The sequence below is a fragment of the Indicator indicator genome, chromosome 3 (genome assembly GCF_027791375.1).
Source record: "Indicator indicator isolate 239-I01 chromosome 3, UM_Iind_1.1, whole genome shotgun sequence".
Classification (NCBI taxonomy): Eukaryota; Metazoa; Chordata; class Aves; order Piciformes; family Indicatoridae; genus Indicator; species Indicator indicator.
In genome coordinates this window covers 34,862,142-34,875,454 of record NC_072012.1, presented here as the reverse complement: position 1 = coordinate 34,875,454, position 13,313 = coordinate 34,862,142, and the positions used below count along the sequence as shown (strand labels likewise).

The window sequence follows — 13,313 nt, the reverse complement described above, 5'->3', positions numbered from 1 at the left end:
AAATGGGCCCAGACAAGACCTCTGTATTTCTTAAAAAGAATTTATCCTGTTGCATTGGTTGCAAATGTTTTGGGCAACAGAGAGGTGTTGAGGAGATTTTCAAATGAAATCATACTTTGTATGTTCTCAGTATTTTGAATACCAAAGGTTACGTTTTTTTTACACCCAGGATTTGTAAATTTTATTCCTCCCTAGTCCACCTGCAAAAATATTGCTTCTGTGGCCTGATCTGATGTCGTAAACTATTGTGTCATAAATGAAAGAAAACAACATTCTTACCTCTCTGGGTACGTAGTCAGATGACTCAGGCTGTAAACTGGAAAATATTTTTTCCACTGGTGACATTGACCCCCTCCATGGGCATCTGTATTTCTTTTGTTGTGATCAAGCTGCTATTTAGCTGTCCCAATTCTTCTCTTCCTCCTGATGCTTTCTTTTGCTTCATAGATTCATAGAATGGTTTAGGATGGAAGATACCTTAAAGATAATCTAGTTCAAATGCCTCTGCCATGGACAGGGACACCCTCCACTAGACCAGATTGCTCAAGGCCTCATTCAACCTGACCTTGAATACCTCCAGGGAGAGGGCATCCATGTCCTCCCTGGGCAACCTGTTCCAGTGTCTTACCACCCTTACTGTAAATAATTTCTTTCTAATATCTAGTCTAAATCTGCTCTCCTCAAGCTTCAACCCATTCCCTCCCATCCTGCCACTATAAGCCCTTGTAAAAAGTCTCTTCCTGCCTTTCCTGTAGGTCCCTTTCAGGTACTGGAAGGCTGCTATAAGGTCTCCCCTGAGCCTTCTTTTTCCCCAGGCAGACTTGGCTTCCCTTGTCCTGCTGGTTACACTTCTTTTGATGCAGCCCAGGATACCGTTGGCCTTCTGTGCTGCAATCACACATTGCTGGCGCATGTTAAGTTTTTCATCAACTGCCTCCCCCAAGTCCTTCTCCTCAAGACCACTCTTGAGCCATCTTTGCCCATCCACTGCTTGGGAGTGCCCTGACCCAGGTGTGGGACCTTGCCCTCGGGCTTGTTGAATTTCATGAGGTTGGCTTGCACCCACTTCTCAAGCCTGCCCAAGTCCCTCTAGATGGCATCCCTTCCCTCCAGCATGTCAACTGGACCACACAGCTTGGTGTCATCTGCAAATCTGCCGATTAACTTTGACTCTGAGGAGTCTGTATTCCATGTATGTTTGATTTTGTGTTCTGTTTAAAATCCCTGATGATTAGTTAGATTGTCCCCTTTTGGTTGAATTTCCTTGTGTTGACATACATCTTTCTGTTAAATGCATACATCAGGATTTTTCTCCCAAGAGCTGCTGTTATTTTGCAACATGTAAACAATGAATTGTCAGGCTGTACATTTATTAAAACTGGGCTAAGGATTTTGGAGTCTGAATGAGAATGTGCATAGTTATTTCAAAGCCATAGTTAACGTTTAGTATTCGAGTATTTACTAACCAGATAATAACACAATTAAATTATTATGTAAAGTCATTTAAATAACAGCAGAATTTATTGTATGAAAGCCCACTTTGCAAGGAAACCAATGACAAGGAAAGAAGCAGTGAAGTACACTAATAGATTATATGCTATAGCAATATATTGCCTTTTTATTGCTTTTCCACAGGCAGCAGATTCATGTATAGTTATTACTAGCTACATTATCTGCTAGTTTTCTATCAAAAGAGACTCAGTCTATTGAATCATTAATCCAATATTTATCATTCTTATTGCAAATCCACTAGTGTTAGCACTGTATAAAATATTGACTCAAATCTACTGGTTTTGCTAAAGATTAAAAACATATTAACCTAAAAAGCACAGTATGACTTAGGACATTTGAAACTATTCATTGTGGATGTTTGAAATGGCAATATTTCTATGTTGTGAGGAATGATTTTTTTTTTCTTAAATCTTTGACGCACAGTAAGTGACCAGTGCCATCCTGATTCGCAGATGCTGAATGTTCATCTAACTCATATATGAAATTTTGATGTGTATTACATTAGTTACTGAATATCAAGAATAAAATTTTTGCTCATACATAGAGTGTAAAATGGGATCTTTTGTAGCAGCACAGGGCCTGTTTAGAATGATATAACAGGCGCTGAATGTTCACATATCAAACAAAATGCCATCTTTCTGTAGAAAAGAGGTGTCAAAAAGTTTCTTTGTACCTTTAACGCATGTGATTATGTAGTACAAAATGCAGAGTTTGTAAAATTTCTTGAATATACAGGCAAAAAATGAATAATTCAAAACAACTCATAAGTTCTACATTCTATTGTATCTTTTATAACGCAGGCAGAAGATAGCATTGTGTTCCCAGTAGAGCTGAATTTGCACAAGTTACACCTCTGAAAATGCCAGATGGTCTATGGTCTACTTTTGAGAGCTGTCACATATGTAAAGATTTGAAAAAAGAAAGACAGCTGAATGAGAGCAGTGGATCATTAAAGAGAGAGTGAGAGTCCCTGGGTATCACTGTTTTAAGAAGCATTGTGTTGTTCCCCACATTACACCTTTTTTTTTCTTTCCTTTTTTTTTTTTTTTAAGATATACACAACCTTTAAAAAATAAGGTAAAAATATTTCTATCTTAAACTGAGTGGTTGTGGTTTAGTCTTGGAACTGTCAATTGCTTTTGTTCTTTATGCTAGAATGCAGTCGTATGGTTCCTAATTGGTTTCAAGTGTGTTTTAACCATAAGATTCAAGTCTCCCTAGTGCAAAATTATCAATAAAGTTAAAATAAATTTAAATTGAGATAACTAATACATTTGGGGGTTTATTCCATTTTGATTTGACCTGTGTATCACATGTGAATACTGTAAAGCCAGTCAGCTAAAAATTTGTATGTTACTATTAAAAAAATGAACTAAGAGTGCTTTGGAAACAAGATTATTTCTCTAAAAATTAAAATTTAAAAATCCAAACACAAAAAAAAATCCCAAATCTTTTATAATAATTAAAGCAAAAACCTACAACTGTTTAGACTCAGTAACTGACTTTCACCTACAATGACAGGAACACACCTAATTTTGAAGAATGAATTTTGGATAATTTTATCAAGTTATTATATGTAGGAAAGCACTAAAAATAAACCAACACTTACAAGCTGCCACCACCAATTTAGCTGTCAGTTTTAGTAACTTGCATATCCAGGCATACAGAAGTTTTAGCATAGTCTACTGCTTTTATTTATTGAGGAGGGTTAACACCCTCCCCCACTGATTCTAGGTCATTGGTGCGACTGTACCACTCTGGTTGGGAATCATAAGCAGCACAGTTTGAGAGAACATTGTTACATGGAATGTGGGAGACGTTCCTTAATAGTACATTTGAGCAGGATAATAATAGTTATGAGGAGCTATGAGTATGAACACTGAATTTTAGAGTAAAATTTGGATTCCTGATACTGCCAAAGATTTTGTTTTTAACTGTGGTTAGGTGTACATTGACTATTTTAAAAAGGAAACGCAACAATAGGTGTTAACTTTTCACTCTATTCTTTGATCAATAAAAGCAATGAAAGTTGAATTCCCAATCTAGCCTGTAGTGTTCAGTTATCAATTTTAAATTAAGTTATCAAGTTTAAATTAATCCATTCTTTATTTACTTTTAAGCACAACCTCAACGTTTGCCTCAGCCAAATACTTCAGCACTGGAAAGGGGTGAGGAAGAAAGTGTTAAAATCCAAAACGGCCATGTGGGTCTAAGTAATGGAAGTGGAATTCACAACGGGGTCAAGCACACGCCTGCAGACAACAGAAAACTTTCAGCTCCTGTTTCAGAAAAAGTGCACAGAAAAATTCATTCTACCTTGTCTGTCAACAGCAACTGCAGCAAGAAGAGTAAGATAAGCTCTGTGTTTTCTCAAAAGCCAGGTACTTCACCTGAAGGTAAGCAGAATTTCTTATTTAAAAAACCCAAACTGCATACAGACCAGCCAAATCCTGTTCACACTAATAATTACACAATCAACTGAAAATAATTGAAGAGCATGACTCATGCTCCAGAAGCAAATAGAAATCACGATGATAAAACATGAGTTACTTCCCCAAAGGAAAATATTAAGTATTTGAAGGAAATTGAAGGAATGGGACATTTCTTGCTTTCAAACATTTGGCCACTATAGTCTGATAATGTTTTAGTCATTCTAGTTAGTATCCTGAACTGATAGAAATTCCTGTCAACATTGTCATGTATATACCAGAAAAAAAAGAAGTTAAATTACTAGTTCAAATCATAGTAAATATTTAAATCCAGTAATGGCAGGCTCCATGAAGCTAGAGTTTGCTTTTGAAAATGTTCTGTTACTTGATATTCTTACTAGCCATGAGGTCTGAAAGCTGGATAATCAAATTTGGGCCTGTGCTTAATGTTTAACATGCCATATGCTTAATCTGCATGAAAAACCTTTTTACTCCCTATGCACAGTTTAAATAAACAAAAATAAATAATTTCCCTTATGTTTTAGATGTCTTTTCACTGCTTTTAATTACTCTAATGGCCCCAGAGTTCCCGAGCTGCTCCTCAGTTCACTGCCTTCCCATTAGCACTAACATACTCCTACCTGTTACAAGAAGGGTGCAGAGGCTCTATAAATTTTATTGGTTTGAGGTAGACATAGATGCAACTGGTTAAAAGAAAAACCTCTGAGAAGTGGATACAGACATAGATTCTTAGAGAAATGGGGGACAGTACTGTTCAGTGAAACGGGGAGGATTCTTAGCCTAGATGAAAGGAAGAGGGATCAGAAGGACTGCACGTAGTGGCCTGAATGAAGCCTACTGATGTCAGTAGAGTGACTTCTTTTGACTTCAACTACTTCAGTCAAACCTATTCAGCGAATCTGTGTAGTAATATCAAGAACAGTTTCACTGGGACTGTGCCATGGGCTGGTCCTCCTTGCTGTGGTTTATTTTCATATTGATCTTCAAGAACCTACTGTTATTTTTCTGTTGCACTTTCAGTCCTCTAACATTTCTTTCCGAAATCACAGCTTCATACTTCCTATATTCCCCTTATCTCTTTTTCTTATGTGAAATCCAATTCAGTCTCCAGCCTGATATTTTTCTTATAAATTGTTCCTTCATGCAGTATCAAAAAAACTGTAAGTCAGGAGACCTGGATCTGTTCACACAACTGGTACAAAGTGCAGGTCCCTGAATTTAAGAAATTCAACCTCTTAAAAAAAAAGATAAAATTACAGACTTCTAATGACACAGTGCCTGCCCTGTTCACAATCCTGTAGAATTTATGGCAAACACTATCTTTTACTTCTAAAATTTTATTGTAAGGAATATAGTCAATGTGAGGTTCCGTTTGTTCATAATAGCCTTGGTAATGATTATGTCAACTTACTAAATGATTGAGGAGAAAATTAATAAAATACCTTCAGATTTTGCTCTAAATCATGAAACCTGATTTACTATCCAACACGTAATTGTGTTGGAACTGATAATATACTTTTTTTAGTATACAATAAGAAGTGTTGATACCTTTAAAGGCATATCTGTTTAGAATAATTACATTGTGTTGTCACACTGTCTAACTTACATTCTTTCAAAGTACAGAAATGCAGGGTAATCTTTACTGTCACATGTAGTTTCTTGAGTCATCTAATAGCTAAAATTAAATATATTCAGCACTACATTCAGAACCTTGTAATGTTCTCATTTTGAATGTAGGAACTTGGATATATGCTCTTAATAGCTTGACCCACACTGCTAATGTCTGCTGTTCTTAGTTTATGTGAATAATATTCTTATCAAGTTATTACATTTCAGGCAGTAGCAATATATACTTAATTTGTTCTTTCATCCCTCATTTTTTTAATAAGTTGCACAACCAGAGATTCTGGTGAAGATCAGTTGAATTGTCTAAAATAACACAAAGAAAAGATCTCTAGTTAAGGAAAAAATATTTAACTGCAACTTAAAATTGTTTGTTACTTCAAGAAATGTAAACCCCATATAACTAACATCAGAAGGATACACTTTAAAGATTTGATGTAATTAGCAAAGTTATTTATTCAGAGGAGTTTAACTATGTTTAAACTATCAGTATATATATGCTCCATGATCCAACTGTAGCAAGCCAGAAGATTACATTAGTAAGCCCTCTGACTGAAGATTGCATAGACAGTCTTTCAAAATGGTACATATGAATTAATTTTTACCTAACTTCTACAGATTCTTTGTATTAAGGATGATACTTTTGAGGGCAAAGGGGCTTTTATGTGAGCAGTTCTGGTCCAATGACTTTTCTGTAGAAACTATTGAAGATTACTTACAGATAGATGGAAAAAATAGGAAACTTGGAAATTATTTGCTATGTTTCTTAACTATACTTGGCTTTTCTTTAACTTGCACTATGTTAACCTCGTAAGTCATTGATTACTGCTGAAGAGCTGCTGGGTTTGAGTTTACTTCAAGATGTGCATTTGTATTTGAGCACATCTATCCAGTATAACTTGTATACAGTTTCTTGTGTAACCTTATGCAGAAAGAGGCACATCATACTAATTTTTGTACTGTAACTAATCAATCACCCAAATTAACTCAGCTACTTCAGTTTACTATAATGTCCAGATAATTTAGGAGAAGGAAATAAAAGAAATACAGTTAAACTTGTCCACTTTCAGGTATTCCAATTCACTTTAGATTTGCTGTTCCTTATGTATGACCTTGAATTTTATAATCTCATCATTTACAACTTTTTTTTTTTAAGTTGAAAGTACATGTATTTTTACTTTATCTGCCTTCTCTTCTACCTTGAATGCTCTGCCGTATCAATAAGGTCAGGAGAATAACTGTTTTTAAGTGAAGCAAAGTGGCCTGAGAAAGAAATAGTTTATATCTTCAGAAAGATGAAAAGTGAAAATTCTGTTCATCAAGCTGAGTTTAGATTATAGGAAAGAGAAAATATTTTACGTTTTTTCTTATTCCCTCACAAAAGCTGTGTATTTTTGGAGCACCACACCTATCTGTAATGCAAAATAAGTCCAGATCTGGTAGTTATTTTTCTCTAGAACATCTTATCTAGTGACAGAACAGTAAACTTACTAGTGCTTGAAACAGAATAGAACAAAGAAACATCCAGGCTTGCCACCTGGATGCACAAGAGCATATTTGGGGTCATGTTTATTTAAAAGCTTAGAAAATATGCTGCTTCATATACTGCAGTCCCCAGTATATATACTAGAAAGCTACATGAAGTCCAGTATTACTTTACCCACAATAGCACAGCTTCCCATGAAGATCAGAACTGCTCCTCTTCATCCCCGAAGTAGTAGCCTGCCCTAATGCAAACCATAAAGCCTCTTAGTTCCCCACCAAATCCCATGCTTCCATAGTTAACAATTCTTTTATTAATTTTTCCAGATGCAAACTCCATTTGCACTGTAGATCATATCTTGTGAACTTTTGGAATTGGAGTTGCATTGGAAATGCCTAAACTGTAACAGACATTTTGGTAGCAGTAGTATAAAACCTTTAAAAACTGCCTTTTAAATTGAGCCTGTATGGGAGAGTCATGTCAGCATTTGAATATATGCTGTTTTGAAACATTTTCACATCCAATGAGGCTTAGGAGGGTGTGAATGTACTCACCAGTTCTGCTTTTCCCTCATCTATTATTAATCCATATTGTCCCTGAAGAAATCTTACTCAGCTCCATAACTTAGACTACAGAAAACTAAAGGAGTTGTGAAATAGTAGGAGTGTCTCTCTTAAAAAGCAGTTTTTAAACACTGTTACAGTTTTAAAGATTTTTCAAAGGAAATGGGTATGTTTCAGTGCACATTGGGAATAAAATATTTTTTTTATTCAAAGAAATTTTAATAATCTTTTAAATTATTGATGTCACAGTTGTCATAATTTTTCCAAAACTGTTGGCACTAGCAATGAGAATTGTCACTTTCTCGCACCTGTTATGTATAAAGCAGAGAAAAAGCAATAGTAGATGAATCAAAAGAAGACAGTTCAGCTGCTGTGTTTGAAAGCAGTGGTACCTGTCCAAAGTAACCTGAAGACAGGAGGAAGTCTATAGGAGACAGGAGGAGGTCTATGTGGTGGCTGAACAGTAAATCCAGATGTTAGAACATGAAGAAAAATGAGTAACTGAATACATAAATATGTGTATCAGAGTAGTGGAAGGCAATAATGACATATGCAGAGGTGGAGGAGGAAAGGAAAGAAGCTGGGCAGTGGGAGGGTTGGAAGAGGTATTTAATTAAGGAGGTGCAAGGGGCAAAATGAAGTGAGTGCTAATTATTCTGTAAAAACTAAACAAAGTTTTCCTTTGTTTCCTTCCTAAACTATGTTTCCTTTCCAAAACATTATGAAGCTTGGTGTTACGCATTTTTGTAATCAAAGCAATTGCTTATAAAAAGAGGGTATAGAGATTTTAATTCACTTGAAATGGATGTCTCCCTTGCCCTGCTTGTCACATTTCTTTTGATGCAGCCCAGGATACAGTTGGCCTTCTGAGCTGCACGTGCCCATTTCTGGGTCGTCAACTGACACCCCCAAGTCCTTCTCCTTGAGACCACTTTTGATTTACTCCTTGCCCAGCCTATATTTGTACTTAGTATTGCCTTGGCTCAACTGCAGGACCTTGCCCTCGGAGTTGTTGAACTCCATGAGCTTGGCTTGGGCCCCCACTCAAGCCTGCCCAAGTCCCTCTGGATGATATCCCTTCCCTACAATGTGTGAACCAGATCACACAGCTTGGTGCCATCTACAAACTCGCTGAGGGTGTGCTCAATCCCACTCTCCATATTGCTGACAAAGATGCTAAACAGCACTGGTCCCAGTACCAACCCCTTGTTAGGGTAGTTCCCAGAACTACAGCAGCTTATGATAAGTTGAGTTTAGCATGACACTTTTCATATTCAAAAGCCTGAAAGCATACACAATTGCTGCATTAGTCTGGAAATGATAGCTTGTTAAACTATGGTGAACAGCTCATAAGCCTGCCTCCTCTATGTACAAGATCTTCACTTATTCCTTCCCAGGCTCTCTAAACCAGAGAGACACCAGAAAGCATCTTCTTTTCAAGGATTTTTTTTCGAGATAGGCCATAGGAAGTGTAATAGGACTAGATATAGGAGAAAGGTAGGTAAAAAAGAACTTGCAACGTGGAAGTGAGGCTCTGAGAAAGGACAGACAAGGTAGGCTTGCCACCAGATTGAAGTCGCTACATGTACTTTTCCAGGAGCAAGGCCTGAAGCAACCTTCCTCAAACTTCTGGACTGGTACCTTGTGCTACTGAGCTCGGAGATGCTGTGATCAGTCTCACCCAGTGTTTTCAAATCCAGTGTTTAAAATTCAACATTTCAGGGTGCATTTGATTGAGACCTTCCCCCCGCCCTTCTTTTTAGTATAGTGTAACTTATTCTGTTTTATATGTTGAAATAAAGCAGGAGGTTGGTGGATACTGTTTAACACATACTGCTGTCTGTCTACATTAATTTATTAGAGTATCCCAAGTGATATTGATGGCTTAACTGATGACAAAGTAAGTCCATCAAACAGCCTTTTTGTTTAGCCAGGTGCATATGTATGGAAAGTAATGAGTAGTTCTCTAAGCAGGTTAGTAGACCTCTATTTGAAGTAGGAGCATCTTACTTTGGTTTATGCACCTTTGTATAAACTGAAAAATAGTTTTCAGTCAATTTTACTTTCCTTTTGGGTATATGATTTTTGAATAGGATTTTAAAACTTATTTTTCTTTCTCTCCTTAAATACCATAAGAGCAGCAATAAGTTTTCTTTTATATATTCTTCTGTAATCGTATTGGCTTCGTTTACTGAATTTTGCTATGGATGTTCACTTCACCATGAATAGTGTAACACTGTGGAAATATCTGCTGGCCATCTGTCTCTCCCTCTTCATTTTTTTCAAATGTACATATACTTCTGAAATCCATCTCATAGCCTTAAGTAACAGCCAGGCAGCCAGTTAGTATGCTGAAAATCTCTCTACTTGGACAAAAATTTCCATTGTTATCTTTTATAAATTAATTCAAAGTGGATTTGTGTCTGAGCATGAAGTGCAAAACAGATTTTTTTGTTAAACATTGTGTGGGAATGCAGTTGTCAATCAAGCAGTAGGCAAATAACATTATCAAACCTGTGATTTTTAAGGACGCATCTTGAAGAGTCCTGTGTTTTAAGGATGGTTATGTTTTTGTTTGCACAGAAGTCTTGTGAGGTGACTTACACATTGTGTAACCAGAGTGGGTATTAAACAGGGCCTGTAATGAAGAAGGTCTTCCTGTTGTATGCATTTTATAAGGTCGTGGTCTGTCTTGTGCCTAAGTAGTCTCAGTATTTGCAGTGATCAGCAACGTCAGTGAAAGCTTCCTATTCAAAGGAAGCCTTAAATAGTGGAAATTAGCACATTTCTTAGTAGATCTCTCTGAACAGAACAGCTATACTGCATGTGATTTGTCAGTTCTGTCTGTATTTCTTGTTTTCTCTTGACCCTTTTCCTGAGTGGAGTGAGTTTTCTGGAAGAGAATGGGTAGCAGGGGCTGCACACAAACCATGTACATTGCAGGAATGATGGCATGATGATGTGCATACCTCTGCTCAGTAAGTTTATGCCCTGCCTTTGTGCAATGCATGCCTTTAAGAGACTTGTGCTGAGGTGTCTCGCCTGACTGTGCTGCTCTGGTCATGGATGTCTCCACTATGAGCACTGTGTTCGTCCCCACTGCTGCTGGCCTTGTGCTACCAGCCCTTGGGATGCATGTAGCACCTGCTGGGGCTTCTGTTCCACACTCTGCAGGGGCCTAGAGTAAACCCCTGCTGAGGACCTCAGATGTGACTTTGATTGAATTTTTTTGATTGTGGTTTTGCCCTTTTTGAATCTTGCTGTGAGACAGCAGAGTGCCTGGAGATTTGTTTTGAGTTGTCTCAACTCCGTGAATATAGTTATTAAGAAGCAGACCAAGGTCGCCATCCTGTAAGTGAGATTATTTACCATTGGAAACATGAAAACCTTTTATCATATCTGACCTGCCTGCTTGGTATGAAAGCTTATTGGGTCAGTTTGTGACAGCTTAGTGTCAACCATTACAAAAGCAGCACAGATCAGCCTGTGTGTGCATTTCTCTGTACATTTTTCAGTTAAACTTCTGCATCCCTCGTACAGTTTCAATGTTGATAGTTCTCTTAAAAGTCAGTTTCTTAAGTAGAGCCTTCCCTTTTCATAAAAATAAGGAGGAGATGATGAAAGGGAAGTTGAAACAAAATATATATCTTAGCATTTAGAAGAAATTGGATATCAGGGTAATACCTGTTTGCAGAGATTTTAGACATAAAAACAAATTGTGCATATACAAATGTTTAGAAAAACATTTTTTAACTTCAGGTCTAACCTGCATCCCAGGCAAAATGAAAGGATAATTGAAAATAAGTTTAAGTGTCTAAAAGCTTATCTTCTTTTTTTTTTTTTCCCCCAGCTGTGAGTTAGTTTAATAAAGTGTACTACCACTATCTGCAGAACAAACCTATCTTATCTTATGTTATTCAGCATGACTTTTGGGAGCCTGGGTCAGGGTCAACAAATGTGATCTTGGGAGTTAACAGTACTGCATTGTAAAATCAAGACGGATGGAATTTGGTCTTTGATAAAGGCCCACTCCTAGCTCTTAACTGGGAAAATAAGCATGACAAAACCTCTAATTCTCTAGCAAAACAAAGACGTAAAGAAATTGATCATGTAAGATAGCATCTCTTTTAAAGTGACACAGTGTTATGACTGATATTACTATAGAGCTTCTTTATCAGAAAAGACTAAAATTTATGCCAAATTTCCAGAAAACATGTTGGCAGACATTAAGATCCTCAGGCTTTACATTTTTATCCAAATTCTTCCCAAATACATAAAGCAAATTTAGTTCCAGTTGGATTAATGTATTCTACTGCTCAATCATCCACAAAAACTATTAGGATTTTAATGTGAAAGTTAAGTGTAGTCTTTTTTTCTTAGCATGTTAAAATAGTTTTGAAATTTGAAGTGTGTCAGTGTGAGCTGAAATTCCCCTCCACACCAACAATAACCAGGCTAGCTCAGTCTGGAAGCGAATGAAAGCTGTATTTACAAGCAGATCTACAATCTATGATGAAAAGCTGTGATTTAAAATAGTCTCCTTGGCCTTGGAGGAAGGAGATAATTTTTAAACAATATTGTGCAAGCAGTGAAATATATTTTAGAGGTCTACAATATGGTTATGAACAACATGGTTATGAACAACATGGGCATCTCTTCTGAAGTGAGCTTTATGTAGCATCTTCTTCATGGATAGATCCCACTGATTGTGACATCATGCAAAAGCAACGAAAGTAAATGAGTTTTAGCTACACAGATTTTTCTACACAGATTGCTGTAGGAATATGGGTACTAGAGAATAGTGTTTGAGTTTTGTGTAGCATGTAGATTTGTTATTATAACAAAAAACATTGTGGCTGTATCTTTTCCATTTCCTTATAATTACATTTGTAAATGAGAAGCTAAGAAGTAGAGGTCATGCGTGGAAGAAATTATTCTTCCAGCCATTTTATCCACATATGTTACAGACCTTTAGAGTCATGATTCTGAATTCAGCAAGCTCAGTAGAACTAGGTAACACCATGCTTTGTCATGTGTTAAATAATTGCTACCTGGATAGCTATTAAAAGTCAATAACATGAAGAATATAAAAGCATGATTATTTCAGGTTTGTCCTTGAAATAAGGATCAAAGTTTATGTTCATTGTACAAATTAGTCACCGCAAGAATGAGAACGGTAAAGGGTATCCCTACTTCATGTTAAGTATTTGTGTAGGTTAAGTGAAATGTTATATAAAGATTTTCTGAATAGAAAAATAGTTTTGACATCTGGAGGGAACAAAATAAAAGTAAGTAACAGGCAAACAAATCCTTTCAGCATTTCAGTCAGTAAAGAAGGGATGCAAAGAAAGACTTTCCACAGAGTTTCCATCATGGCACTAATAGCCAAAATTTCTTTCTGTATCTTGAACCATTTTTTAATAGCTTTTACCTTTGGAAGACTTTTATTCAAATTAACACAGCTTCTTCTTGTAATTATTGTTTTAATGTTGGTGGTTTTTTTTAGATTATGAGGGAGAAGTTCTTTTGTGGGTGCAGGAAGTTCTTTCTGAGTGCAGCCCCTTTTGTTTAATCTATGAAGTCTCTCTTTTGCCCATCAATAAATATGTACATTACAATTTCTGTGAATATTTTTTATCTCCTTGCAATTTCACATATCCCCACATGAAGCAGGCAAAATTT

The 13,313-nt window shown here is 36.5% G+C and overlaps 1 protein-coding gene across 4 annotated transcripts in view; it reads left to right on the top strand.

The window, feature by feature from the left end:
• The window catches only part of MDFIC (MyoD family inhibitor domain containing), a 52,579-nt gene that overhangs the window by 32,961 nt on the left and 6,305 nt on the right, over positions 1-13,313 (top strand). For all 4 annotated transcript variants that reach the window (XR_008489505.1, XM_054399455.1, XM_054399452.1 and 1 more), the window contains one exon: positions 3,633-3,908. Coding sequence is in view for 3 of the 4 variants with exons in the window: in XM_054399455.1 (XP_054255430.1) it covers positions 3,633-3,908 (276 nt within the window). In the remaining variant the exon portion in view is untranslated. The remainder of the gene's footprint in view (positions 1-3,632; positions 3,909-13,313) is intronic.